This window comes from Cuculus canorus, chromosome 6 (genome assembly GCF_017976375.1).
Source record: "Cuculus canorus isolate bCucCan1 chromosome 6, bCucCan1.pri, whole genome shotgun sequence".
Taxonomy (NCBI): Eukaryota; Metazoa; Chordata; class Aves; order Cuculiformes; family Cuculidae; genus Cuculus; species Cuculus canorus.
This window is the reverse complement of record NC_071406.1, coordinates 17,393,901-17,421,884: the sequence shown is the minus strand read 5'-3', so window position 1 is coordinate 17,421,884 and position 27,984 is coordinate 17,393,901. Positions and strand designations below refer to the sequence as shown.

The window sequence follows — 27,984 nt, the reverse complement described above, 5'->3', positions numbered from 1 at the left end:
CCCAGTCTGGGGGCTGCAAAGAAGGGCAGGAGAGTGCTTACCCTCATCCACACATCTCCTGGCTGTACAACCACAGAGAAAAGCAGAGAGTGGATAAAAAATGAGCAGGGCTCTGATATGTGTTCCAGCATGGCCATCATGAACAGGAGGCTGGAGGAAGTCCATCTGATTGGGACTCATGGCTGGAGCAAGACAACCCTCCAGCTGGTCCCATCCCAGTGCAGCAGTCAGCATGTATCAGCCCTCCCTAAGAAGCGCTGTGGCACACTGGCTTTAAATAGCTTTATTACTGGAAGCTCTGTGCTTGCAGCCCCCAACACAGGGACCATGAGAATGCCAGGCAGCACCACGCTGTCTCCCAGGGAAGCCAGGACTCCCAGGGGTGCTGAGCTGCACTCACCCCGCTGTCCCTGCCATCACCTCAGCCTGTGTCTGTCCTGCGGGTGGCTGCCGCATGGTGGCCTGGGGGTGGCCCTTCAAATTGTCCTCACCCAACCCCAGGCTGTCAGACACAGAGGCTGAGCTCCTGACGGACAGAGCACTTGCGGCACTGCACCACGCAGCACCAGTGGAAGCGGCAAAGACAGTTCTCCTCCAGCACCACTGTCTCGTCCCGGTGCCCTCGCCCACAGCACAGCAGGTCGCACCCACTCGTGTCCATGGCTGTGCTGTTGCAGACGCGGCCTCGGGTGCCCAGCGAGCCTGTCTTACGGTTAGCTGAGCAGAAATCAGGCGAGTCAGCTGAGTAGATGAGGTCTTGCTTGTCAGGTGGTTTGATGTTATCACCCACAGGGATGAGGGTTTTCCCGTCATTGCCCCCCATCACCTTGAAAGCCCCATTGAAGCGCTCGAGCAGGCGATCCCCCACCTCGCGGAAATGGGGCATCTTCCGCCAGCAGGTCCTCAGGGTGCAGGAGCCCGACAGCCCATGGCATTTGCACTCTGTCCTCATGTAGCTGCGCACCGCCTGGGGAAGAGATGGTGATGCTCAGCTTCCAGCTCCCCACACTCCTGCCCAGCATCCCCAGCCAAACCCCTGCCTCTTGGTATTGCCCTGGTCCCAGGGAGGGTGCTGGGGTAGGGCACAGAGGGGTTTCCAAAGCACCTGCAAAGGGTTCCTGAAAGATATCTGTCCATATTTTGCCCAAAGTCAGTGCAGGTACAGGGCCTGGAGGTGATAACGGTTGGAGGTTTGAGCTGGGTAGGGGCACAAGGGGGTGATGCTTGTGAAAGGCAGAGAGCACTGGGAGCCTTACCAAGCGCCCAGCTTCATTGTTGTGCAGGTCGATGAGAGCTCGGATGTCATTTTTGCCTTTCTTGCTCTTAGCATCCATAAACTGCTGGGATTTCTCGTAGCCAAACTGCACGTCGTCCCCGCAGCCCCCCCACTCCCAGGCTGTGCCCTCAGTGCCTGGACCCGCCGTGGGTGAGGGGGGTGCCCGGCTCCGTGTTGGTTCACAGCCACACTGCAGCAGCTCACCCATGCTGCAGGCTTGCGTGATGGCGTGGCTCACCCCGGCTGCCGTGATGGCATACACAAAGGCTGTCTCCCGGATATCTGCAATGGAGCAACCAGGGTCAGGATGTGGAGTCAGCTCTACAAGCAAAGCATCCCCCTGCCAGCACCCTCTGGGCACTCAGGCCTCCCCTATGCCTCTTCCTGTGTGTTTGGTGCTGTTCCCTGGGTGGTGCACCCAACCCAGAGCGGGCTGCCTGGAACAGGAGCTGTCACTTGCAAACAGATACGGAGAATATGGGGGATGGCCAGGCCTTGTCAGCATTCCTTCACCCTAGCTGGAGGGTCCTAGGGGCAACAAATCTCCTACCTCCCCTTGCAAGGATGAGTGGTGTCCCATAGGAAAGAAGGGAGCTTGGAGTGTAGAGGGGATCCCGGGTGACAAGGTGGTACCCAGAGCTTCTTCACACCATCCTGCAATGTCCCTCTGAGCTGTAAAAATCCCATCTCCAGCTGCAAGCTGGCACCTGGAAAGAAGTGCTGTGAGGGGCACAAGGAGTGCCACTCACCCGTCTGCAGAGAGGCAGCAATGAAGCTGTGCTGCCCACTCTCCTCCCATACCCACTTTGCCACAGGGTGCTACCTGCCCCCTCCTTCAGCCGGCACAGCCTCCACCCTGCAGGATTATTTATTATTAGTATTTGCTCCTGCCTCTCTCTGCTCCGGGACATGAATTCCAAGCATCTTTCCCCTGCCCAGACCTGCCGCTCACAGCCGCAGCCAGCGGGGGATTCTGGCAGCAGGGGTGCGGCACCCTGCACGGGGGGCTCCCGCGCTCTCCCCACCCCATGCCAGGCTAATCCCCACCCAAGAGAATGCCAGGGCAGGGCTGATCCAAGGTGGTGACGTGCAGGGGGAGCCTAGGGCACCGGGGCAGAGGGGAAGGTGTGGTTTTGGGGGTATCCCTTCCACTCATCTCCAGCACTCTGATCTGGGGGGATTGTGGGAAGAAGGGTTTCTGGGCACTGGCTCCACAAGCGGCTCCTTCACAAGCCTGTGCAGCACTTGATACTCACTGGTGTCGGTAGGAAGTGGGCACACTAGTGTCTTAACGGCCTTGTTACCCCAGGGACGGGTATCCCCTGCACTGGCCCTCCTGCCTGCACTAATCCACACGACCACCCATCCACTTGCGTGGGGGCTGCCAGAGCCCTCCTCAGGCAGCCTGCAGCTGGCAGAGGTCCCCATGTCACCCTGCCAGCCAGAGACCTGAGGGGATGCTGCTCCTCTGACAGCTCCTCCAGACACGTGGCTGCCCTCAAGTCAGCCTGCCCAGGCACGCTGTGCCTAGCACAGGCAGCAGGAGGGGAAATGGGGATGGCCATGACTGAGCCAGGGAGTCCACAGCCAGGAACCAGAGCTCCCTGCAGCATCCTTGGAAAGAGGAGGCTGTCAGATAGGAGATGCCCATCTGATGGCAGCTGGGAACCCCCAGAATGCTGGTGTGGTTTATGCAGTCCCTACAGGCTTAAAGGGAAGCTGGTGCCTGCTGGCACCTTTTGATGCAGCACAAGCTCTCTGCTCCTGACACCCACGGTGCAACCCTGGGAATGCCCTCACCTCTAGCTGGGATGTCACATGTCTTCAGAGTGCCAGGAACTCCCAAACTCACAGTTGTCCCCATGACATTACTCATCTCCACTGGGCCAAACAGGGCACGGTGTCTCCTTCAGCAGTCCATTGCCTGATGCACTTGTGTCTCCTCTGACCCAAGCTGCCCCTTAGTACCTGGCAGCTCATCCACCACTGCCCCTTAGTACCTGGCAGCACCCACTCTGGCCTTGGCATCCCAGCACCATCCCGCTTCCAGCCTAGAGCCCTGACTGGCATAGATCCCACCTTCCTCACTGCCAGGACAGTGTGAGTATAGGTGATTCCAGAAGCAGCATTGACCTTACACAACCTACCTCTCTGCCCCTCCACCGAATATACCTCCTTGAGTTGGGGGTAACTCACACTTGCAAATGTGCTCCTTAGAGGAGCTTGCTTCCACCCCCCACCATGGGCCGGTGTCTCCATTGGAGCCCCAGATCTGGACCCCCACCAGAACCACAGTCACTGGGTACCCACGGCACTCTGCCATTGCCAGTGCCTCCAAGGAGTAGGAAAACAGCAAATCTCTGCTGTCAGGGCACTGCCACACAGACCCACTTTCAGGGTGCAAGGGTATATCCACTCTTCCTTGGCCTGGCAGATACCCTGGAGAGAGACGTGATGGCTGAGGAGACAGGGCCTCACTCCAGCATCTTCTTCCCATGCCCCCAGCACAAGGACTGATGAAGGAACAGGGGAAGGACTAAACTCACCGCACACTGAAGTGGCCCTTTTACTTGTCCCTACCAGCCCAAGGTTCTTGGAGCACCCTTCCCCTCCTCCACCCCATCAGCCCCTTTGATAGTGCAGAGTGGCACTCATGGATGCCTCCTCACTCTGCCCCTGCTCTGGCTTTGATGCAGCTGAGATGGGCTTGAAACACAGTATCCACCTGGCTGGGATGTGCCCATCTCTCCCCGTCACCCTGTCCCTCGGGGTGACATCAGGGTGCCCATCCATGGGAGAGGGGCACATCCTCTGCCCCCAGCAAGGCCAGGAGGAGGGATCTGCAGGGCACCCATGGGCGAGGGGCAGCTCCCAGCGGCAGCACACTGCCTCCCACCCAGGCCCCTTCCCCCAGCACACCCCAGGGTCCCAGGGGAGCAGTAAATCACTGCCAGACGAGGGTGCATTCTTGGGCTTTGTGAAGCCCCGCGCTGTCTGGGAGCATTGGTAATTGCTTCATTACAACATGGGAAGACATGTCCCGGCAGTAAAACCTCGGCGTGACTGCACCGAGGAGCACTGAGTAACCCTCTACGCACACACACAGATTTACACGCCTAGACTGTGCTCCAGGAGTCCCAGGGAGGCGTGTAACTGCACAGCTGGAAACTTTGGGAGACTGGAGGCCGAGGAAGTGCTAGGCTTACCCTGCTGCAGGATCTTGCCGAAGTACTTGCTGTGGCTGGTGCAGTTCCAGCGGCGGAAGCGGAATTGGTACTGGCACTCCCGGACACCCAGCTTGGTGCCCTTGGCCACCTCCTGCACAATCTCTGGCTCCAGCTGGCACAGCTCCGCCTGCTTCCCCGCCAGTCGCTTTGTCTTGCGGCAGATGCTGTTGGGGTCCATGACCAGGGGGCTCCCCACTGCCCTGCAGGAGGGACAGTGAGCAGAGCAAAACCAGCACACAAGCCCAGGGGAGACCAGAGTGGGAATGAGGCAAGGCCAGACCTGCTCCCAGGGATGAAGCAGAGCCACAGGGCAGTGGAGGCTCAGTGCTGAGCCTGGGTGAAAAGGGGACAGGAAGAGATAAGCAGAGAGGAAAGGACAAAAGGTGTGGGTAGTACCTGCATGCCTGCACCCAGGGGACACCTTACACTGCCCAGCAAGTCGGGGAATCAGGGAGATCCCCAGCTGTGGGGCTGGCTGGAGGATGAGACTGGTATATGCCACTTCGCACTCTGAAGCCCTTGAGGACACCCCTGTGGGTGATGGTGGTGTCCCCAGTGGGAGGCGGCAGAGTCATCGTGCTGCTCAGCACCTGCTCTTTGGGTCTGGCGCTGACCTGGCGCTGACCTAGCACAGCCCTGGCATCGCAGTGAGACTGATACCTGGAGCAGTTGCAGCTCCCAGGGCCCCGTGGGCACCACGGGAGCCCAGCCAGCGCTCTTGGTGTGCCTCCGCCTCTCCAGGGCAGCTCACTGCTTTGCCCTGTGGGAGATGAGCCGAGTGACCTTGCCAGTGGATAAAGACCCTTGGCTGCTGGCCAAGCTCCCATGCTCGCCTCCCCCTACCCAGGCAGTGGCCCCCAGGGAATCGAGATGCAGGCGGGTGAGGGAGGGATGAAGGTGTCATCGCCAGCCCTGCTGATGCCAGCACGGGAGGGCAAGCCGCAGCTGGGCCTGTGTCAGAGGCAACTCCCCCACACCAGCACAGCTGGAGTGAGGTACCTGGCTCTCCCGGCTGGGAGGCAGAGTCTGAGCATGATGCCACGCTCCCTGGCGTGCTGCTGGCTACAGAAACTCCTGTACTTTCCCTACACATTTTGCCTGGAGTGCCTTCCACGGCATGGCTCGTGCAGCTGCGCAGCCCGCCGGCACCATGCCCCGTGCCAAGGCGGGCAATGCTCCAACTCTGCCATGGGCAACACTAAAGCTGCAGCGGGCAGAGGGCAGGCATGCCGTGCTGTCGGCCTCCCGCCCACACCATCCATCCTGTGGCACAGACACCACGTGGCCGTGGGCCACCCAAACTTAGCATGCCCCAAACGCAGCCCCACTCAGCCCTCCCTCGCCTCCAGCACCAATCCTGCAGGCTCAGAGCTCATCCTGCTTGATTCCTTGCTCACCCACCATGGTTTTCCTGGCTGTGGATGCCCCCAGGGTCCCAGGGCTGGACTCAGCATCCCTCAGCGCTCTGGAATGCCCAAGGACTGCAAGGCCACCTCCCCTGGGGTCCCCTGGGGAGCAGTGCCTGGGCTGCCTGTGTTGCTGGCAGCCCTGCTCACTGGGGAGCACCGGCTGCACTGCAGCTTCCAAACCCAGACCTTTATAGTCTGGCCAAGCCCCAGGGGCTTGAAAAATCGCAAGCTGAATCTCGATGTTTAACTCTGTTCTGGGTTTCCTTTTTGCTCTCACGCAGCTGGGGAACCGTGTTGAGGACACCAGGCTGCAGGACTTCACTTGCTATCCTGCCCCCACTGCAAACATCCCTCAAACCCCTTGTTTGAAGCTTGAGGTCTGCCAGGGTTCCCCTGCCCCATATCAGGCTCCTACGCTGCCAGCATCTCCTGCCCACCAAACGCAAGCTGGGTTTGGAGAGAACACACCTTCTTGCGCAGCGTGGAAAAGGAAGTCTTATGCTTTGGCCGGAGATTTTAGGGGTTAAATAGTTCAATTCAGAGGCAAAGCCTGGAAAGATGACCTCCGGCTGGGAAACTGAGGCAAGCCCACACTGCTGTAGGGGAGCACCTGTCTCTCTTTGCTCCTTACAGCTTGGCTTCCCTTTGCTGCATGATGCACGGGTGCCTCTGCAAAAGGACGTGGAAGCTGGGGAAGCATCACGGGGCTGTGGCTGGGCTGGCACAGGTCCCCCATCAAGGGGGAAACTGAGGCCCATGTGAGCATCACCACCAGTGACTCTGTCCAGTCCCATCACATGATAACCACATGGGGGTTCAAACCTCCATGCTCGGCTCTGAGCTTGCCCTCCTTGGGGACCATGGGCTCCCAACATCCCTGATGGGACAGCACAAGTTTGGCCGCCTGCTCTGGCAGGGTGGGGAAGAAAAGAGGCTGGGACAGGACTTTCATTAAGAGACAGCTCTTTGTACTCCTATAAAAATGATGCGCCAGCCCCTCGGGGCCATCAGATCAAATGCTGAACTGTGGCTCACCCCAGCCCGACGGATCAGGCCGGGAAGAAGAGCTCAGCCCTGCGGGGCCAGGGGGCGGCAGGCAGCTCGCCAGCATCGTGGGGGTCTCACCCGTGGCCCGAGCAGCAGTGGGGCCGGTGAGAGTGAGCGGGAGCTCACAGGCCATGCCGACAAGGCATGGGGTGGGCTGCCTAAGTCCTGCACAATATTAATTTCCGCTGGGCTCTACTTTCTGGCACGGGGAGGCTGCCGGGAGCCCAAGAGCTGTTTTGCTTTGGAGGGTTTGGGGGGGCTGGGGTGGCGGGGGGAGACAAGGGCAAGAAAAATGCTGCCAAACTGCTACCGCTTTGGCAAGGACTCCTGCGCGGGGCCCAGATCTGCCTGAGCTTGTCCTGCTCCAAGGCCTCCCGCATCTACAATTAAGGTGCCCCACCTCTGCCGCTGGGCACTCCTCCCCCTGCCCTGGTGAAGGAACTGGGTCACCAGTCCAGCTCCCCCCAACACTCCCGGGGCACCCCAGCCCCCTGACACCTCCTGCCTGGCAACCTCTAGCTGGGTTCAGCATCTCGAGAGTATCCCTTCTTTCTCCTCCCGCACCCTTCGCCTGCTGCCAAAACTGCCACCAGGTGGCTGCCCAGAGGGACGATGAGTCCCATTTTCCTTCCTAGTTTCAAGCACCCTTGTGCAAAGGAAACACCCCTTGTTGCTGAAAGGGGAAACTGAGGCAAGGAAGAAGAGCAGCAACCCACTGTCAACCTGCTGCTGTCACTCCTTCGGCTGTCAGAGCAGCATCCCGAGCCCGATCTGGGTAACACAGGGGAAATAGGAGTCACTAGGGCTTCTGATGCAACTCCCATGCTCTGGATGCTGTTACTGCTGCAACATAGCTGAGGGCTCCTAAGAGCCATAATCACCAGTTTTTCCAGCTCAGCTCATGATCATGGAGCCTCCAGTATGTCTCAGTATGTTTCCCAGCTGAAATCATAGTACAAGGAGCCTGGCACAAGTCCCCGACTGCCCCCTCAGACATGGGGATGGTGTGGAGCAGGGCTTCTTCTGGCTCCCACTAGTGGACTGTGATGAAGGGAAGACAATGGTGCCCTGGTTTGCAAGGATCCAATGGCGAAAAAAAGGACGGTCAGCCTTCACAAATGGCACCCACACATTGGGAGAGGGGCAAAATGCCTGCTTTGGTCCTGACAACATTGACACTCTGAAGGAGGGCACTGTACTGTACCAGCTCCATGTGGGACCAGCTGGGTCTGCACCCGAGTGCTGCTGCTTGGGTTTTCCTGTATGGCTTGCCTTGCATCCAGGTCTCCACCTCAAGCCCTAGATACTTTCAGGAGGAGGGATGCAGGACGCCAGGTTGCCCAGCCCATCACACCAAAGCCCATAGGATTTCACCTGCTTGGAGACACAAGAGCTGCAGGACACCAGCCATGGAGATCTGAGCTCCATGGGGATGGGTCACCCTGCATCCCACCTACTGCTGTCGCACTCAGTGCCTGTCCTGTGAAGAAATCAGACCCTATGAGAGCTTCGCTCCAGGACTGTCACCATGTCCATCTCTTTCGAAGCTGTGCAAACAGGGTGAGGAGGGAGCACACACAAATTTTTGCCCATCCAGCTTCCCCTCACCCCATGCAGGGATGCACTGGGCACCTGGCCCCTCACCCAGTGCAGTGTGTGGGTGCTGCTGGAGTGGGGTTGCTCACTGGGGCAGCTGGGTGTGGAAAGAAGAGCAGGAGGGGTGAGTAAGGAGCAAATCACTGCCTGAGGGGCACTGGGGGTCACTGGGGGCACCAAGGGAGTGGGAAATGCCGTGGGTCAGGGAGAGCCTCGGGACTCCATTCCCTGCCCTCCTCCTCACACCTCCTTGGCAAGGACCCAATGCAAGTAGCTGGGAAACCACTCAAAGGAAAGAGGCTTTGGCATGGCATGGTGTCAACCTGTGGACCTGCTGGCTGTAGGGTCACGCTGAGGCTGGGTGCTCATGAGTAGGAACTGCCCAAGCTTGTGCTACAGGTACCAGGGGGAAGGAAGGAGCACACATCCACAGGGGTGATGGTCCCAAAGCTATGCCCAAGCTGCAGAGGGACTGGGATGAGAAGAAAGGGGTCCACCTGGTCACTACATATTTCCTCCAGGTGCTGATGGAGGCTGAGATGGCATATGCTGAGCTAGCATATGCCCAAATGCAGGTGCCTCTTATGGCTGCAAAACCGTGTAGGTCCCAAGGGTGCTCTCAACTCTGCCTAGCACCCTCCAGCACAAGGAGGGGATTGGAAGGGGTCAAGCCTCTCATGCAAAGCCCAGGTGAGCCCTCCAGCCTGGGGCAAGCGCAAGGCAGAGCTGGGCACAGTGGGACAGTGTCACGGTGGGAGAGCGGATGTGACCAGGAGCAGGATGAGGGGTGGCACGGGGGAAAGTTCAGTTCTTGTCTTTACAGGAGGACACAAGTAGCCCAATTTTGGAGCCAGTGCCATCACAGAGAGTGTAAGGGAAACGTTTTTTTTTTGAAAACCCCAATGGGTCAGCTGCTGCCCCAGAAGGAAAACAGGGAGATGCTGCCAGGCAGGGGTTCCCGTGCCCACACACCACTCCAGGAATGAGGGCATGTCTGGGATGACCAGGCAACCCAGTCCACTGGGCGCTGTGGGGGACTGTGGGCTGAGGGATGGCAGGTGTGGGTTAGCAGGCTCCAGAGGTGACTCATGACGCTCATTCCAAGGCACATAGGTAGGGCCCTACAGCCCGGCAGCCTGCCTTTACAGGCTCCACGTGGTGAGGGTGCTGTTTGAGGTGCGTGAGAAGAAAGGGAGGCCATCAGTACATGAGACCCACTGAGGGGTGTGTGGCTTCAGGAGGCACAGGGTCAGGACCCCCTGAAGCAGCAGTGCAGCCACAAGTGCCAGCAGATGGATCCTTCCTGAGACAGCATCTGGAGGAGTTGTACAGAGACCTGGAGAGACACTGCCCATGGGCATGTGTGGGAACAGGATGCAGGGCAGGTGTCTATCTCTCCAGGCCCACGCAAACCCACAGCTAGAGCAGAGAACATCTCAAACAGGTTGGTTTTTGCCCTTGCCCTTTCTTCCACCTCCTGACCGCTCTCAGACATGCCCACAGAGAGTCACTGGGCTTTGGGACACGGAGGGAGCCTGGGCTTTCCTCACCTCCATGGTGCTGCATTCCTGCAAGCACAGCCCAACCACCAACTGGCTCAGCTGAAATCCTGCCCTCAACCTGCCTAAGGCTCCTGAGACACCAGCTCCATATGCCTGCACCCTCCAGGCCAGCCTGGGAGCCCCATGCCATTTCTACCTATCCTGCCCAAGAAGCTGGGTGAAAAACATCAAGAGCTGAAGGGAGAAGGATGAAAGATTTTACAGGGCTGGTAGAGCAAGGGGAGCCTGTTCCCTGCAGCCTGGCAATAATTGAGGGACCAGCAGCACCTGAATGACAAACCTTCCCCATTGGCATTGATTGCAGCTGACCCTCTCTGCCATGGAAAGGTTCTTGTGTATGCCTGTCCCCTGTCTCTTTGCCTCTTCTTAGACACAGAGGTATGTCAGTTATAGGATGACTGCACCTTCAGTGAGCCCTTTGGGGACATCACACCACAATGAGGATGCTCTTTCTCAGGCTATGATATCATCAGCATGATGTCACTACTCCGATATCGCACCCAAAATTTTTTCTGTAGATGCAGTCATCTGCCAGGGTCTCAACAGGCACTGTTACCACTGATGAGTGGCCGAGCCTTGCTGTGTGCTTGGGATCTGTCCCCACCAGAACCCAGCCCTGCTGCACCCCACGATGCCACTCTCACAAATCAGTTTGTCATCAGTGTAGGAAAAAATACCTCAAACAGGCAGCCATTCTATCCTCGCCACTGCACAGCCTTTGCGCTAGAGTGGGATGGGAAAGTGGATAAAGACCTTCCTTTCTTGCCCATGGGAACATGCCCCATTGGCTAAGCACCCAGGGGTGCCCCAGGCAAGTGTGCAGAGTTGTACACTTGAAGGCATGCCACCAAGGTCCCTATGCATTGATGACAGGGTTAGCAAGGAACAGGTCTACCAATGCCACCAGCCCTGAGGATTCCAAGAGCCCTGGCATAATGCATAGCTGCACCTCTGAACTACTCTTTACCAAAAGCAAAACCCACAGACAGTAGTGCTACCCAGATGTGGGAGAGGGACGGGTACCAGGAGCAGATGTTTGGGAAGATGCCTGTCTAAAGCTGGCTCAAAGGGTTGGGCAGCACTCAGACCTCTCTCCCCCATACAGAATAAGCTCCCTGGAAATAAGGGATAATCTCAGATAGGGACCAGAGATCCTAACCTCTGGGGGAAGTAGCTTGTGAATCAGCCAGCTGCTCCAATGCCCCGTCCCAGGAAACCCAGCACGTCTGTATGGTGGTGCTGGTGGCCTCATCCACACATCACCTCCTCCCGGCTTGTTGGCTCCAGGCTCGGAGCAAAGCAGAGTGCATGCTAGTGACTGCCCTCCGGCTGCTCCACTGCCCGGCACATTTGGCTGCGTTGCATGCAGCTGGGTTATTATTCTTAAATTAAAGGTTCCTCTTCTTCTTTTTTAAAAGAAGAAAAAACAAGTTTGACCCCTTGCCCTCCTTTGCCAAATCCTTCTAATCTCCCAAGCCGGTGCTGCCAGCGCATGCACAACATAGTCACAGCACCGTCGGGACCCGGACTCAGCAGCAAGATGCCACTGAGCAGCCAAGGTGGGGGGCAGCAGTACCCCAGCACTCTGACCTTGCTGGTCCCATCTGCCTGCTCCTGAATCAAAAGCAAAGCGAGGTCCTGATTCACCCCTGTCTGCTCCAGCCGACAGTAGGATAACACCAATGTCCTCAGTGCTGGCAACCAGGCTGCAAGCCTGGAGGCAAGGGCTCACCGGGTGGGTATTTGTAAGGATGGGGCAGAGAAGGCAGGTAGAGCTGAAGGCACAGCTGTGAGTGCAGAGCAGCAGCGAGAATTAGCCAGGGAAAAAACAGCAGGACAGACTGTGCTCCAGGACAGCAGGTGGTAGGGAGCAGGGGAACCCCCGGCATACACTTTACCCCAGCCAAGGCTCGCCCTACCTCACTCTCCCCTCCTCTAGCAAAACTCAGGCCTCTCTCAGATGCGTGTTAACACCTTTCCCAGCAATAAACACGGAACTTGGGCTCCAGGGCTGAACTCTCTGGTGTAAAACCAATTGTAACGGCACCACTTACACCTACCACAGCCCCTGCTTTTGCCCCACACCCCTGGAACTGGGGCTAGGGAAGGCGATGGAGCTATGGAATAAATCACTGGAGGGCAGGCAGGGGACAGGGAGGGGAAAGGCTTATGGAGAGCTTTATTTTAGGGGTCAAAAGAGTGTGACAATGTGGAGACGAATAGCCTCAGATAATGAATGATAGCCCGGACGGCACGCCGGGGAGCTGGAATCTAAGCACTTAAAACCGGATAAAGACAGGCTGGGTGAAATTCTTAATAGATTTAAATAGTTCATGTTTCGACAGATACCTGGACTTTCCAAGGCTAGGTCCCAGCTCTGCGCCTGTAATGAATCCCCCACCCCCTCCAGTATCCTGCAAGGCACCATCACTGCCTTTGATGAAGGCACCATTGCAAACAAGGGGTTTGTCCCCCTCCCATCCAGGTCGCTGCTTGGGAGGGGACACTGTAGGGACCCTCGGGCTTTTAATTAAAGTTGACTTATTGGAGGAGTCCGGCGGCCCTTGCTCCTTCTTTGCCGCCCCACAGGCGTGCAGCCCTGCAGGGCTGTGGGCTTGGGGCGCAGGGGGGCAGACTGCAGCTCTCTCCACAGGACTTGGTGCTTCATGTCCTCGGGGTGTGTCCCCCCGAGCCTGCTGTCCATAACGCATTTGTGTGCCCAAACCCTGACAGCACAGAGGTGCCCCCAGCCTGGATCCACCTGGACAGCAAGCAAGGGTGCCCTGGGCATAGGGGACTCCATCCCCAAGCTGGGGTGCGGAGAGCGAGAGACCCTGAGTGCCCTCCCGGCCCCCGCCCTGGGGATGTCCTACTCACCACCAGAGTCCGATGATGTTGGCGGGGCAGAGGAGGATGAAGAAGAGCCACAGCTGTGTCCGGGAGGAAGGCAGCATCCTGCCAGGGCTGGGGGGGAGCCGAGCCCGTTCCGCGCCCCCCGCGGGTGGGTGCCCGCTCCCTGCCCCGGGCCGGGCACCGCGGCTGCGGGGCTGGGCAGGCACCTCCGAGCGGCGGGAGCGCGGCGCCGAGGCTGCTCCGCAGGAGGAGGAGGAGGAGGGACGGGGCTGCGAAAGCATCTGCCTCCGACAGGGAAACCGGAGCCCGAGGGGACGGACAGGGCGGGCCGGGAGGGGGGACTCGTGGGTGCCAAGCTCGGCTCCCAGCGCGCAGCCACGGCCACGGCACGGGCACGGTGGTATCCGGGCATCCTCTGGCAGCAGGACAGTGGCCACAGCCCGCCCGGACCCATGTCCCACCGCCACGCTTGGACACACAGCGCATTAGTGAGGTCTGACTGGCACTGCCCTCTGCCCGGCAGCCCTAGGGGCTTGACACCGCCCCGCATGGCACAGCCCTGCCTGGCTCCACTCAGGGTCCTGGCATGGCCCTGCCAAACTTAACCCAGACTCGAGGTCTCCTCCTGGCAACTGCCATTTGCTGTTCTATCCAACCCTGACACCCCTGGCACAGCCTCACCCAAATCTGGTGCCCCTGCGTTGCCCTTCAGCTCAGCCTTGCCTGGGTCCACCTGGCACAAGCCTGGCTCCGTGGCCCTGCCTGCCCTCAGAACGGTTTGTCCTGCCTGGGGATGCTGGAGGAGTGACCCCCAGGCATCTCCAAGCACTTGGCTCAATCTCCTCTGGGGAGACACATCTGGGGCAGGGGCACACGCAGGTGGGTGATGAGAGCAAAGCCCAGGAGCGAAGAGACCAGGAGAAGAGTGTAGGGAGGGCTGGCTTGTTTACAGTGATCTCATCTCAGGTGCAGCCGAGACCCAGGAGGGAGACAGCCCCCAGCACTGGATCACTACAGGCAGCAGGAGGAAGCTGAGGGGCCTGGTAGGTAGCATGGGGCCACACCAGGGCTGAGCAGTCAGAGACAGGAGAAGACAGTGCCCGTCAAGTGTCATCCCAATTTTCTCTCCCTTGTACTGTCTCAGGAACAGTTTTCCAGGTCTCATCCCAAGGTCTTGGATCTCCACTTCCTCTGGCACCATTCATGACTCAGAGCAGAGCTTGGGGCTGCAGCTCCCAGCCCTGCAACATCCAAGGCATGTATCCTAGGGCTGGGACAGCCACCCTGCGGGGCCCTGATCCAGCTCTGCAACCCCTCCACCGAGCATCCATCCAGCCCACTGGGTTAAAACGGGCTGTCTGCCACCAGTGATGGGCCAAGCAGAGCACCCTCACTGCTGGTAATCTCAGTCCAAACTCCTGGAAAGATCTGGGCTGTTTCCCTCTTCCTGGGAGGGTACCAGCCTCACACCCTGCCCACATCTAGCCCCTGGCTTGCCCATCCCTTTTTCCCTTGCCTCTGTTACCAGCAGCTTCTCCTGTTCACCCTGACAGTTTGCTCCCCACCAGCAGTGTTTGTTGGTGAATGACTCAGACTTTATCTGTGGCTTGACAGGGATTTCCTCTTCCTCCTGGGCACAGGAGGCAAGAGATTCCCTCCACATTTGGAAGTTTCCCACCTGCTCCTTCTCTGCCCTTCCATACAGGGTTCAGGCTCCCAGTCCGCACCCATGGTGTGGTGACCAGGATTAAGCGGTCCTGGCAGCAGCACAGGGACATGGGAACCTTCCCTGAACTGAACACGGCATCTGGGCTGCTGCATTGTGCCTGGTCCCTGAGGTCTTTTGCTTTCCCCCTTCCATCCTACCTGCCCCACGAGAACCCTATTGCCTAAAATCTATGGGAGAAGTCAGCAACAGGCAGCTCTTGGGAAGAGGACATCTCCACCAAGGCCAGGGACAGGCTGACACCGTGCCCAGGGCCCCAGCCCCGGTGGGCAGAGCTGCCACACGGCTCGCAGCAGTGCATGGCTCATCTGCCGGCATGCTGAAAGTGCCTGTTGTCCCCTCACTCCGAGCACCCGGCCTCCTCGCAAAAGCAGCACGGGGCAGGTGAGAAGCCTTTATCTGATTTCCTAAGAGCAGAAAAATCCCTTTGATTTTGCCCCGAAGAGGGGAGCAGGAGGAGGGGGAGCCCCGTCCCGGCGAGCAGGTGCGGCTGGCGCACAGCGACTCACCTTATCACGTCCCAGCTTTGCGCAAGGCTGGAGGGGGGTGGGGGGGATGTGATAACTCCAGCACATATATGGGAATTGGCCGCATCACCTGGGTGCTGTGGCGAAGCCCCCTGGGGGAGGAGGGGGAGAATGTGGGAGACAAAGGCAAGCTCCCTGTCTTGTGCCTGTACCAAGGCGGGTGGAAGCAGGGGTTACCCCTGCCCAGGGTTATCCCCTTTCTCCCAGCTTTTTGCCCAGCTGCATAAAAATTCCACTTCAGCAAGGGGGAAACTGAAGCACAGATATGCTGAGCCCTGCTTAAGAAACTGGGGGGGTGATTGCCAGTTCCTGAACCAGCCTTGCTCATGCTCCTCTCTGCAACAGGACCCAAGGGGTCATATCCTTCAGTGGACAAGGCCACAATGGTGACACTGAGTCAGGGCTACAGTTGACAGGGATCACACCGCCACACCAAAGCAGCCTTCTCTACTGCAGTTGATCCTTTGTCTCTGCCTTCCTTCGCCTCTTGCAGCTCCCCCCCCCGCTTTTGTGTTATTACAAATTATAAAACAATTTTTTCCTGCCGTCCCGCATTCTTCTGCCTCCTGCAAGAATTTTAATGTATTTATTTTTGCTATCAGGGGAAAGCGCCGTGTTCCTCGGCCACCCCCAGGCAGCCCCGGACCCGCTTGGCCACTGATGAAAATTAATGACGGGGGGGATGCAAGGAGAGGGAGGTGGAGCAGGCACCCCTGCACCCCTATAGCAGAGATGCTGGGGGACAGGTGTCCCCCCGATCACCCATGTTTTCCTTAGGGGTCATGTCTGAGTGTGGAGGATGAAGAGCTGGGCTGTGGTGGGGAAGATAATGGGGCTGGTCCACATGGCCTTGAGGGCAGGGATGGAGTTGCCCCACTCCCCCATCTCCCCTCAGCCGAGAAAGTAGGGGGGCTTGGGCTGCTGGGAGGGAGTGGACGGGGGGAGGAAGGAATGGGCCATTCCCGCTGTGGGGAAAGCGTGGCGATTTCCAACCCAAACACCCCGGCTCTCAGCAGCCGCATACTTTCCCAGCGTCCCTCCCCTCCTTTATTCCCGAGGACATTGGCAATCAAACCCAGGTTGGCCCCATCTCCCGCTCCTGCAGTGAGGTCATCGAGTTGTGTTTGTGACATCCTGGTGTCTCCATGGCAGCACGCTGTGATGTCATAAGCCTGGGGTTGCGACCTCACGGCAGGAGCAGAATGATCTTATTAAAACAACACGGTCCCCATCCACAGCCGCTTGCGGCCAGGGGACTCCGGTGTCTAGTAACAGCCGGCGGAGAGGCTGGTGACAACTCAGGGAGACACCGGGGATGGAGCCTTCCCTTGGGTCGTGTCACTAGTGGGAACTGGTGGTGACAGGGGGCACGTTCCAGTGCCCAAAGCAGAGGGCAGTCCCTGACCATTAAAAAAACACAAGCCTCGTGGTGCTCGAGTGACAATGAATTTAGGGACAGCCACGCCAGGGCTCACTGCTCAGAAGTGCCCTGGGCTCAGCCACGGTGCTGCCCACCTCTGGGGCCAAGCGTCTGGGGCCTTATCGGGGCTCAGAGCCCTTTCATGTCAGGCCGACGGGTGGCAAGCAGAGCTGATGAGGACCTGTCCCCAGATCAGAGCCGCCCGGTGCTGACAGCGACTGCAGGGCCTGTTCTTAAATTAGACGGGTCCCCCACCTCCCCCTGGCTGGTGCTCCCAGCCCCTGCCCCATGGATGGCTACAACCTGCACATCCCATGGTGTTCGTGTGGCCAGCATGTCCCATGCACAAATGCACCCCCCCAAGAAGAGCTGTTCGGTGGCCGGGCATCACTTAGGTGCTGACAGATGGGGGAGGGATGGATGGATGGATGGATGGATGGATGGATGGATGGATGAGTGGCTAGCTGGATGGATAGGCAGGTACGTATAGAATGGGAGGGAAGGGAGATGCACACACTTGTCAATGGATGGATGGGTGAGTGCACAGGCAGCCTAGTAGATGGATGGAGAGATGTCTGTGAGATAGAAAGCTGCATGTAAGGATGGATGAATGGAAGGACAGACGGACGGACAGACTGACAGATGGACGGATGGACCCTGCAGCTCTGGATGTTGTTGTTCTTTTCCAACAATCTCAGTTTCATGCACCAGCGGAAAAGGCCCAGCTCTGTCCTGGGAGAGAAGGCAACATCCATGTCCCAAGGGGAGAAAATTTGCCTTTTTCTCTGTGCAAAATTGTGAGGGCCTGACCTTGTACTGCTGCAGCAGTGCACCCTCGCTGCTAGCACAGGATCTGCTCTGAGGGGAAACTGAGGCCAGGGAAGCCTGCGTGCAGTAGAGCAAAGCTGAAACCACTCCTTCGTGGACAGGCAAAGCACTGTCACCAGTCCTGCTCCCTCCAGCTCCCTGCACGTCCATCTGTCTGGCCATGGGAAGGACACACACTGCTTGGGCTGGGAGCAATGCTGTTGGGAGGGGTTGTCCTTGGGCCCCCACGGGCTGTAAACATGATGTCATGTGGCAGTGTACACAGCCCGCTCTGTGAGCGGGTCCCCAAATGGGCTTCACAAGTTCTGCGTGGGAGGCATCAGCCGTGGCCCACAGCCAAGGGAACTGGAGTCGGGAGATAAAATCAGGTTTGCTTTGGGCTGGAGCAAACAGCCTTTTGCAGGAGGAGTAAGAGACAGGGAGAGCAACTGGAACAGGGGGGCACCTCCCCATCTCAGAGGGCCTGGAGGGAAGCAGAGGCAATAGGGGATGTCCCAGCAAAGCCAACTGCTGGTCTTGCCTGTCTCAGGTCAGCTCCCTTTGTGCCTACTTGACTTAGAATAACTCTATAGGCACTTGAAGTCACTAATCAGGACCACTTGAGAACAGCCCAGGGCTGCCTCCTGTCTCCTGTGATAACAGGCCACCAGCCCCAGGCTCACTGCAGCATCCTGCTCCCACATCCTCTGGGAAAGGCGCCAGCCCACCAGGGTCCCATGGGACACAAAGCATGGGGAGCCCAGAGAAGAGCTTGCCACTGGGTGCTGGGCCCTCCGGGAAGAGGGGAGACTGTTGTGTTGGCTGATTTATCCTATTTCAAAAGCTTTGTACTGTCCCCAAAACTCTACCCAGGTACAAGGGGATCAGACAGAGGGAAACAAGAGGATGGGGAGCTTTAAGAGAGGGACAAGAGGGTCCTACTTGAACCCTCTATGTGAGAGAAGAGCAGCTGTCTCCAGGCCTGGGATCAATCCCTATCCCTCTGGATCTCTCCACATTACCCCTGTGCAGCCTCACTGGCCCCAGCATGGCTCATGACTCAGGCAGTGACAGTGCAGTGACACAGAGCTAGCGTGACAGGCCATCTCCAGTTAATGCTGTAGGCTATTTACAGTACCCGGGACCCCGGGCTCAGCCTTCTCACAGCCTGGGCTTTCCTGGGCGTGAGTCAGGGGATGCCTTCCCCTGGGACACCCTGCTTTCCCCCTGCTGTGAGAGAGAAGATGGGGGTTAGTGGATGCAGCCCTGGGAAAAATTTCCATCTCCAGGGTGACACTGCACAAGTCACGTAAAGAAGCTGCTGACCCATCCCAGCAGTCAGGACCCTCCATGAACAGTGGATGGTGGATGGGTTGAGGGGCAGAGTGGAGGAAGGATCTCATGGTGCGTTGTCTCTGTACGTACAGTGAGGTGAGGTGAGATTGATTATGCCACAGGCCCCATTGGTGAGGTAAGACCTGATGATGTCACATGTCCCATTGGTGAGGTCAGACCTGATGATGCCACAGGTCCCACCTGTGAGGTCAAACCTGATGATGCCACATGTCCCATTGGTGCGGTCAGACCTGATGATGCCACAGGCCCCACCTGTGAGGTCAAACCTGATGACGCCACAGGTCCCATCAGTGAGGTCAGACCTGATGATGCCACAGGTCCCACCTGTGAGGTCAAACCTGATGATGTCACAGGTCCCATCAGTGAGGTCAGACCTGATGATGTGGCTGTGCGATGAGAGGAGTTGCAGCATCCCTGGGACAGGGCGACACGCAGGATGGGACCTGCCACCCCCAGCTCCACATCCCCATGGACAAACGCAGCGTTTGCTCTCCTGCCTCTGCCCCATTTGTCACCAAACCAGGGCCAGGGCTGGCCGCGCACTGGGGGATTTCCCGGGCGCCGGCGATGCCCCTGGCCCCGCGCGGCATCCTTCGGTTCCGGATGTGTCATGGCCCGCCGCTTCCCTTCGGAATCCCCCCGGGAGGCTCGGGGGGGGTTGATTCACTCGGCACTCCCCTTCCCGCACGGCTCCCCCTCATCCCGCGGAGCCTCCGGCCCCCGAACTCCGCCGCGGTCCGAGGGCAGGGAGCGCCCCCCAGCGGCGGGAGGCGGGAGGAGCAGGCACCGGTGCCCCCGCGGCGACAGCGGGAGCGGACCGGGAGCTGCGGCGGTCAGCGCTGAGGTGGTAGAGCCTGTCCTTCCACAGGCACTGGGCTCCTGCACCCGGGCAGGGGCAAGCCCAGAACAGTACAGGCTGGGGGATGGATAGATAGCTAGATAGATAGATAGACAGACAGACGGACAGACAGACAGAGAGCAGCCCTGTGGTGAGGGATTGGGGGATACTGGCAGATTAAAAATTGGATATGAATTGGTAATGTGTGCTCACAGCCCAGGTTGTATCCCGGGCTGCATAAACAGCAGCATGGCCAGCAGGGAGAGGGAGGGGATTCTCCTGCTCCGTTCTGCTTTCATAGAATCTTAGAATCGCTAGGTTGGAAAAGGCCTTTGAGATAACCAAGCCAAACCGTACCAGTCCACTACTAAATCATATCCCTAAGCAGTTCATCTACCCGTCTGTCAAACCCCTTCAGGGGTGGTGACTCAGCCACCTCCCTGGGCAGTCTGTGCCAGTGACTGAGAACACTTCCGGTGAAGAAATTTTTCCTAATGTCCAGTCTGAACCTATTCTGGCACAATTTGTGGCCATTCTCTCTCATCCTGTCGCCTGTCACTTGGAAGACAAGACCAACACCCACCTCGCTACAACCTCTCTCTCTTGTGAGAGCCCACCTGGAGTAGTGTGTCCAACTCTGGGGTCTTCAGTGCGAGAGACATGGACCTACAAGAGTGGGTCCAGAGGATGGGCACAAAAATTATCTGAGAGCTGGAACACGATTCCTGTGGAGAAAGCCTGAAAGACTCAGGGTTGTTCAGCCTGAAGAAGTCTCTGGGGAGACCTTACTGCAGCCATCTAATGTGTAAAGGAGTTTATAAGAAAGATGGAGTGAGACCTTTTATCAGAGGCTGTGGTTTTTGCTGATTTTTGCAAGAAGTAACGGTTTAGAACTGAAAGAGATAGTGGAGTCTCATTCCCCAGCAGGGAGAAATGTGGCCACAGAAGTCCGGGAGAGGTCTCCATGTCCCTGCCCTGGAAGGGAGAGCTGCCCGGTAGGCGGGTGCCAGGCTGGGCTGGGGTGCCCTGCTGCCCCCCGGCTCTGGGCCCGGCTGGGGCAGGGCAAGCTGCAGAGCTGCTGCGAACAGCCATGAGGTGGCGGCAGGAGCTCACGCTTGGTTCTATGAGCCTCGGGCACCGCCCGGGTGTCTGCAGGCACAGGGATGCCCCGATCCCGCACCGCTGGCGGGAACCGTGTCAGGCAGCAGCCTGGAGCCCAGCCTGGGACATCCCTTGTCACCCCGGGAGGCAGGACTGAGGGCACAACAGCCACTCAGGGGGCTCTGAGATGTCCACCCGACCTGCGGGCAAAACCTCCCCATCCAGCAGGACCTTGAACCCATCACCAGATAAGGGGTGGTTAATGATCGGCGCTGGGAGGTCCCAGCCAGAGGCACAGGTCTGGCTGCCCCTGGAGTGACACCTAGGCACAGCGGTGCCCTGCTTCACGGCCCCAGGAATGGGTGCCAGTGCCAGGCTGCCCAGAGGGGAGATGTCCTGCACCCATGGCCCTGGACACCAACACAGCAGAGCGCTGCTTGCAAGCTGGACAGCCTGACCTGCCCCAAGTTGGGCCAGATCTGATGCCATGCTCTTCCTCACATGAAGCCAAACAAAATCTGCCTCTCATTGAGTTGCCAACAGCCACACTGGGCATGTTGAGGACTCCTCATCTGAGTTCCCACCTGGCAGCACCCAGAGGAAGCACCAAGAGAAGCTGTAGGATGGCTTGGACTCAGCTCCCTAGCACATCATCCTGCACTGCAAGGGGACAAGGCAGGGACAGGAATGTCAGAGGCAGAGGAAGGAAACAGGGCAGGAGGGCTCAGGCCAGAAGGGGAGAGCACAGCATCGCTGTGACGTGTGCAGGGTCTGCGGTGTGGTACCCAGTGCCAGGGTGCATTGCCAGTGCTGGTACAAGATGTGCAGTGCTTGGTGACTGGTGAGCAGTGCCCAGGGCCTGCTGCCAGTGTGCAATGCCTGGTGTGCAGTACCTGGTGCTGGTCACACCACCTTGTGCCCAGCATGCTGTACCTGCCATGCTGTGCCAGTGCTGGCTGCCAGCTGCATGGTTCCATTGCACAGTGCCCAGCGTGTGCCATCTGGTACCCGGTACCTGGTGCCGGGCAGTGCTGATGCCATTGCCTGGTACCTCACACCCAGTGCACATGGTGTGATGAGTACTGTGTCCAATTCTGGAATCCCCAACATAAGAAGGATATGGAACTGTTGGAACGGGTCCAGAGGAGGCCACAAAGGTGATCAGTGGGCTGGAGCACCTCTGCTATAAGGACAGACTGAGAGAGTTGGGGTTGTTCTGCCTGGAGAAGAGAAGGCTCTTAGAAGCCCTTATAATGACCTTCCAGTACCTGAAACAGGCTACAGGAAAGCTGGGGAGGGACTTTACAAGGGCCTGGAGCGATAGGACGAGGAGAGACGGCTTTAAGTTGGAGAGGTGAAGATTTAGACTAGACATTGGGAAGAAATTCTTCACGATGGGGTTGGTGAGGTGCTGGCCCAGGTCGCCCCGGGAAGTGTGGCTGCCACATCCCTGGAGGTGTTCAAAGCCAGGCTGGATGAGGTTTCGAGCAGCCCGACCTAGTGGGAGGTGTCCCTGCCCAGGGCAGAGGGACTGGAACTGGATGGGCTTTAAGGTCGCTTCCAACCCAAACCAAAATTCTATGGTTCTGTTTCTGTGCCGGTGAGCCGTGCCCGGTGTTACCCGGTGTGCCAGGACCAGAACCGGGTGTGCCGCACCGGTCCCCACGGCCCGGCAGCCGATGTGCGGTAGCCAGCACGAGGTGCCCGGTCCCCGCAGCCGGTCCCGGTGCCCGATCCGCGCCGCTCCGCACCCGCCGCACCCGGTGCCGGTACCGGGTGCCGCCCCCGCACCGCCCCCCGCACCGCCCCCGGTGCCGCCCCCCGTCGCCCCCTGTGCCTCCCCGCCCCGCCCCGTCCCGTGCGCTGCCGAGGGAGCATGGCGGGCCCGACCGGCGGGGCCCGGCGGCTGCTGCTGCCGCTGCTCCTCCGCCCGCCGCCGCCGCGCAGCGCCCCGGGGCCGCCGCGCAGGACCGGGGGCTCGGCAGCCGCCGCGGCGGGGCCGGCGCGCCTGAAGGGACCCGAGGAGCTGCCGGGACCAGGGCTGCTCCGGACTTTCGTGTGGCTCTTCCTGCGCGGCTACCTGCTGCACACGCACCGGCTGCAGGTGCGGAGACAGGGGCTGCGGGGACCGGGGTGCAGGGACCAGGATACGAAGACCAGGGTGCAGGGACCAGGGGTGCGGGGACTGGGGCGGCGGAGACCGAGGTGCGTTCACCGAGGTGCGGGGACCGGGGGCGCGGGGACCGTGATGCAGGGACTGGGGGTGCGAGGACAGGGGCTGCGGGGACCAGGGTGAGGGCACTGGGGGCTGCGGGCACCAGAGATGCAGGGACCGGGGGCTGCGGGCACCGGGGGTATGGGAGGTGAAGGGGACCCTGTGGGGTTGGAGAGGCTCCAGGAGTCCGCAAGGAGGATGCTGCGTGGGGAGGGGGGGCTTTGCAAGGGGTGAGGATGCGTGCTGGGGGCACGGTGAGATGGGCTCCGGGGTGGGGAACAGGTGACGGCAGGGGGTTGAGCTGGGGAAACGGAGGGCTCCCCTGCACTGGGGGGTGATGCCGGGGCGAGCAGGATGGAACGGGGCAGTGCAGAATTGCGTGGCTCTGGGAGGATCCTGGCAGCCTGAGGCTGTTCCAGCGTCCCCGAGCCGGCCAGGCAGCCCAGGGCAAAGGTTCCAGGATGGCTCATGGGCTCCTGGCATCCCCTGGCATCCCTGGGCAGCCTGAGCTGCCCTGGCCCCCACAGGACAGAGTAGTCATGGTTCTGGGAGCAGGTGTTTGGGCAGATGGTACCTGGGCAGGCAGGGGAGGGATAGGCAGAGGTGTTTGTTTTCTTCTGTTAATACCTCCTCATACGTCGGATGAAGCAACCGATGGGCTTGGCTGGCCAAGAGCCAGGTGGCATCTTCCAGCGCTCTGGAGCTCTGACCGCCGGGAGGAGCAAGCAGGATCAGGCCTTCGCGGCACCGCAGAGCATCAGGCACTGCTGTTTGGAGAAGGGGCTGTCACAGGGCAGCAGGATCTTGGGGAGTGGGTGTGGGAGCTCCCTGCTGCTCCTTCCTGCCCCCGAAGCTCCAAGCACAGCCCAGCTTTGCAGATAGACACCCACATGCTCCAAAGGTGCCTTTCCCCAGATCCTGGCAGCTCCAGCTACTCTCAGCCCTTCTTTCCAAAGCCTGCGCTGTGTCAGGTTCTGCCTGCCCACTTGGGCCACCGCTGCCTGTGGCCCCACACAGCACGTTTGCTCAGCAAACCACCTGCGACACTGGGGTGGCTGTCCTTCCCCCTCCTCCTGCCACTACGCACGAGGAACGTCTCCTCGTGGTGACGAATCCAGCTGAATCCGGGCGCAGGCTGCGATGCAGTCAGTCTCCAAGGGAGATTGTACCACGTGCATATCTGCAGCCGCGGGGAATGGGGATCAGGGCTTACCTACTAGGTCCCCTGCACACCCCAGGCTTGTCCCTGCTCCACAGGGGCTCTACTGGTCCCTGGGTGGGATGGAAAGCTCCCCTTGGACATTGTCCTATGGAGATCCACTTGCAAAGGGGTGCCTGGCTGCCCTCAAGGGATGCGCTTGGGGGTTCCTGGCGGGGAGGCAAGCATGACATCCTTGGGTGCTGCCAAGGAAGAGGGAGCTGTGATCAGCAGAGTCCAGAGCGGGGCTGATGCTAGTTGATATCACCATCTGGCCTCAGAGGCCTTGGCCCCAGGACCGTGCCCCAGGGATGACAGCTGGCCCTGGGAGCAGCCCAATCCTGCCCCAACCTGGCGCTGCCCTCCCGATGCTGATCATTAACCATCCTTATCAGGTGATGGGTTCAAGGACCCACATGGGGGCTGTTGTCCCAGCAGAGCATGGCTGGGATCATGATGAAGGCAGCAAGGCTTGGACCTACAAGACCTGTGCTTGGCAGTTTTCCCTGTCTCTGCTGTCCCCTCTTGGTCTTGCCTCCCCAGAAGACCCACCAGGCTCTCTGCATCTCTGGGATGGGTGAGGGATGTGGCAGCCTGTAACAGGGATCAGAGCCTGGTGTGCTTAGTGCTGGCAGAGGACATGTGCATGGGGACACCAGCCCAAGCCATCTGCAGGGCGCTTCAAGGATAGTGCCAGCGTGGAGGGTCAGGGACAAGTGCTTGGGCCCAGCTGGGATTGAGGAGTCCCTGGGGTGGGTGCAGAGCATGCTGGACACATGCAGGGCAGGATTGGGGCAGGAAGGGACTGATCCAGCTCCAGCGCTGCCCCTGTCCCATTCACCCTGCTGTGCTCTGGTGCTTTGCAGGTGATGTCCCGACGCATTTATGGCCCCATCTGGAAGTCAACCTTTGGTCATTATGAGAACATCAACATTGGGAGCCCGGTGGTGCTGGAGCAGCTGCTACGGCAGGAGGGCAAGTACCCAATGCGGAGCGACATGGCGCTGTGGAAGGAGCACCGGGACACACGGCGCCTGCCCTATGGACCCTTCACTGAGTGAGTCCTGCCCTGGCTGTGCTCCGCGGGGCAGCAGACAGCGCCTGTCCCTTCCTCGGGTGTAGGGCCTAGGTGGCAGTTTGCATTGCTTCCTCTCCTGCAGCAGTGTGTCTCCTCAGGCAGAAGGGCATGGCCATGGCGGGTGGAAAGACCTCCGGGGTGGTTCTAGCATGGCACGGGAAGGATGTATTCAGGGACTGGGAAGCTGCTGCCAACCACTACCCCTCTGCCCAGCTGTGCCCCCGGTGCTGAGCCCCGTCCCCGTGCAGGGAAGGGGAGCGCTGGTACCGCCTGCGCCAGGTCCTCAACAAGCGGCTGCTGAAGCCCTCGGAGGCAGTGCTGTATGCGGATGCCATCGGGGAGGTGGTGTCGGACCTGATGGTGCGGCTGCGGGACGAGCGGAGCCGCAGCCCCTCAGGGGTGCTGGTGGGGGACGTGGCCAACCTGCTCTACCGCTTCGCCCTGGAAGGTAGGGGGGTCCTCCCCCTCGCCCCTGCCCTGCCCTGCTCTTCCCATTCCTGCAGGGGTCTGGATGTGACTTTTCCTCCACAGGGATATCCTATATCCTCTTCGAGACCCGCATCGGGTGCCTGAAGCAGCAAGTCCCTGCTGAGACCCAGCACTTCATCGACTCCATCAACCTCATGTTCAAGAACTCCATCTTCGCCACTGTCCTGCCCCGATGGAGCCGCAAGCTCCTGCCCTTCTGGGACCGCTATCTGAACAGCTGGGACACCATCTTTGCCTTTGGTGAGCAGCGATGATGGGGACCCAGTGTGGTGGGATTGGATCCTCAAAGGACTCTCCAAAGTGGAGCAGTCCCCAGCCACATGTCCTTTTGGCCACCCTCACTCCATCAGTGCTGGGTCCCACTCTGTCCCTGCAGGCAAGACCCTGATTGACCGGAAGATGGAGGAGCTGGAGGGGCAGGTGGAGCGGGGCAAGGAGGTGTCAGGCTACCTGAGCTACCTGCTGGCCAGTGGAAGGCTCAGCCTGGATGAGGTCTACGGCAGCGTGGCTGAGCTGCTGCTGGCTGGCGTGGACACGGTGAGAGCTGGGCAGCCACTATACCAGGGCACGAGCCATGGGGCAATGTTCAGCCATGCTCCCTCCCTGTGAGCTCTGGGCTGGTTGGCTGAGGGGCTGATGCTCCCACAGGGATAAACCCTCAGGGATTGGTCAGTACAGACCCTGTCCTCCTCTCTGCTCCCTGGCCTGCTCTGCCTCAATTTCCCCTGTGCTCGCTGCCCCTCACCCCTGGCTTCCCTGCATACTGGAGCAGGGACTGTCTGGTGCTGTTCTGGTGCAACACTTGGCACAAAGCTGCTCGGGTACCAGCCCCATCTCCCTCACTCCCCTCTGTGCTCTCCTCCCCCAGACCTCCAACACGCTGTCGTGGGCCCTATACCACCTCTCCCGGGACCTGGGCATCCAGGAGGCCCTGTACCAGGAGCTGAAAGCTGTCGTTCCCTCAGACCGGTTTCCTGGTGCTGAGGATATCCCCAAGATGCCAATGCTTCGGGCTGTTATCAAGGAGACGCTGAGGTACAACCCAGCCTTGCCCCTGTCCTGAGGTCCCTGTCAACAGCCCCTTTCCCAGGGCTGAGGGCAGCTCCTTCTCCTGCCTGTGTCAGGGGATGCACCAGCTGGGGTGGCTGGTGATGGGAGACATGGGGGCATGGGTCAGGCAGAGTGCAGGGCTAGATTTCAGTTCCTTGGGGCGGCATCCATCCACCTCCTCTCTGGGGAGGGGCACAGAGCTGCTGAGCACTGGAAAATGCTCCCCCTTGTCCTGCCAATGGCTCCCTTTCTCTAGGGTACCCAGATGGCTTGTGCTCACCCACAAACTTTCCTTATATCCCAGGGTCTACCCTGTGGTGCCCACCAATGCCAGGGTGTTCTATGAGAAGGACATTGTCATCGGGGATTACCTTTTCCCCAAGAATGTGAGTAGTGGCTGTGCTGTGTGGACCCTCACTGCGCTCAGTGGGGCTGGATGGGGGTCATTAACCCCCACCATTCTTGCCCCACAGACTCTCTTTGTCCTGGCACACTACGCGATGTCCCACGATGAGACCTACTTCCCTGAGCCCGAGCGGTTCCTGCCCCAGCGCTGGCTCCGGGGCCACGGCTCCCCCCACCACCCCTTCAGCTCCATCCCCTTTGGCTATGGGGTCCGCGCCTGCGTTGGCCGCCGCATCGCTGAGCTGGAGATGCACCTGGCCCTTGCCAGGGTGTGTAAGGACACCCCCTGCCCCAGGCAACTCGCCACAACTTGGGATGGGGGTCCCAGGGAGTCCTTGAGGTGCTACCATCCTCCCTCTCCCCACAGATCATCCAGGCATTCCAGGTGCGGCCGGACCCCCGCGGCGTGGAGGTGAAGTCTGTGTCCCGCATCGTCCTGGTGGCTGACAAGCCCATCAACCTGGAGTTCGTCGCTCGCCCGGGGGCTCCCTGACTGCGCACCCACCCCCACACTGGGTGCCAAGCAGGGACTCCTACTGTCCCACAAGGAGAAGCAGGAAGGCAAACCCACCCCAGCACCCACCTCCTGCCCAGTTTGGGCTGGGAGGCGTCCAGCCCCACTGTAGGAAAGATGGGGAGATGAGGGCTGCCCCCAAATCACCCCTGGGGCGCTAGTGTCCCCCTACATCAAATGAGCAGGAGGCTTGGGGAGCTGCTGTGCCTTTCAAACGCCACAAGGGGTTGTGTTCCCCCCAATCCTAAGCCCACAGCTGGGCTGTGTTGGGGGCCTGGGAGCCCTGCCGG

At 59.6% G+C, this 27,984-nt stretch overlaps 2 protein-coding genes across 3 annotated transcripts; one reads left to right on the top strand and one right to left on the bottom strand.

Moving 5' to 3' along the window:
- Positions 1–276: 276 nt before the first annotated feature.
- Positions 277–25,018, bottom strand: WNT6 (Wnt family member 6). 2 transcript variants are annotated; one of them, XM_054070157.1, is made up of 4 exons: positions 23,588–25,018; positions 4,483–4,703; positions 1,257–1,558; positions 277–967 (listed from the first exon to the last, which is right to left on the bottom strand). In XM_054070157.1, the coding sequence occupies exons 1-4, from the start codon at positions 23,644–23,646 to the stop codon at positions 506–508; spliced, it is 1,044 nt and encodes a 347-aa protein (XP_053926132.1). In that variant the 5' UTR covers positions 23,647–25,018; the 3' UTR covers positions 277–505. The 2 variants fall into 2 exon arrangements, with proteins under 2 accessions (XP_053926132.1, XP_009555864.2); XM_009557569.2 differs by lacking the exon at positions 23,588–25,018 and adding an exon at positions 12,995–13,269.
- Positions 22,608–27,947, top strand: LOC104056625 (sterol 26-hydroxylase, mitochondrial). The gene is made up of 9 exons (XM_009557894.2): positions 22,608–22,849; positions 25,025–25,215; positions 25,485–25,684; positions 25,768–25,965; positions 26,102–26,262; positions 26,594–26,760; positions 27,080–27,161; positions 27,249–27,449; positions 27,548–27,947. The coding sequence occupies exons 1-9, from the start codon at positions 22,622–22,624 to the stop codon at positions 27,671–27,673; spliced, it is 1,554 nt and encodes a 517-aa protein (XP_009556189.2). The 5' UTR covers positions 22,608–22,621; the 3' UTR covers positions 27,674–27,947.
- The last annotated feature ends 37 nt before the right edge of the window (positions 27,948–27,984 follow it).

What these genes read in the sequence shown, in the direction of transcription:
- WNT6 (XM_009557569.2), bottom strand. Translation starts at nt 13,251, where the DNA reads ATGCTTTCGCAGCCCCGTCCCTCCTCCTCCTCCTCCTGCGGAGCAGCC. An exon ending in CGGCAAGATCCTGCAGCAGG is followed by an intron (nt 1,559 to 4,482) that starts GTAAGCCTAGCA and finishes GCTCCATTGCAG; the next exon opens with ATATCCGGGAGACAGCCTTT. An exon ending in ACAATGAAGCTGGGCGCTTG is followed by an intron (nt 968 to 1,256) that starts GTAAGGCTCCCA and finishes TCTCTTCCCCAG; the next exon opens with GCGGTGCGCAGCTACATGAG.
- LOC104056625 (XM_009557894.2), top strand. Translation starts at nt 22,622, where the DNA reads ATGGCGGGCCCGACCGGCGGGGCCCGGCGGCTGCTGCTGCCGCTGCTC. An exon ending in GGACACCATCTTTGCCTTTG is followed by an intron (nt 25,966 to 26,101) that starts GTGAGCAGCGAT and finishes CTGTCCCTGCAG; the next exon opens with GCAAGACCCTGATTGACCGG. An exon ending in TGCTGGCTGGCGTGGACACG is followed by an intron (nt 26,263 to 26,593) that starts GTGAGAGCTGGG and finishes CTCCTCCCCCAG; the next exon opens with ACCTCCAACACGCTGTCGTG.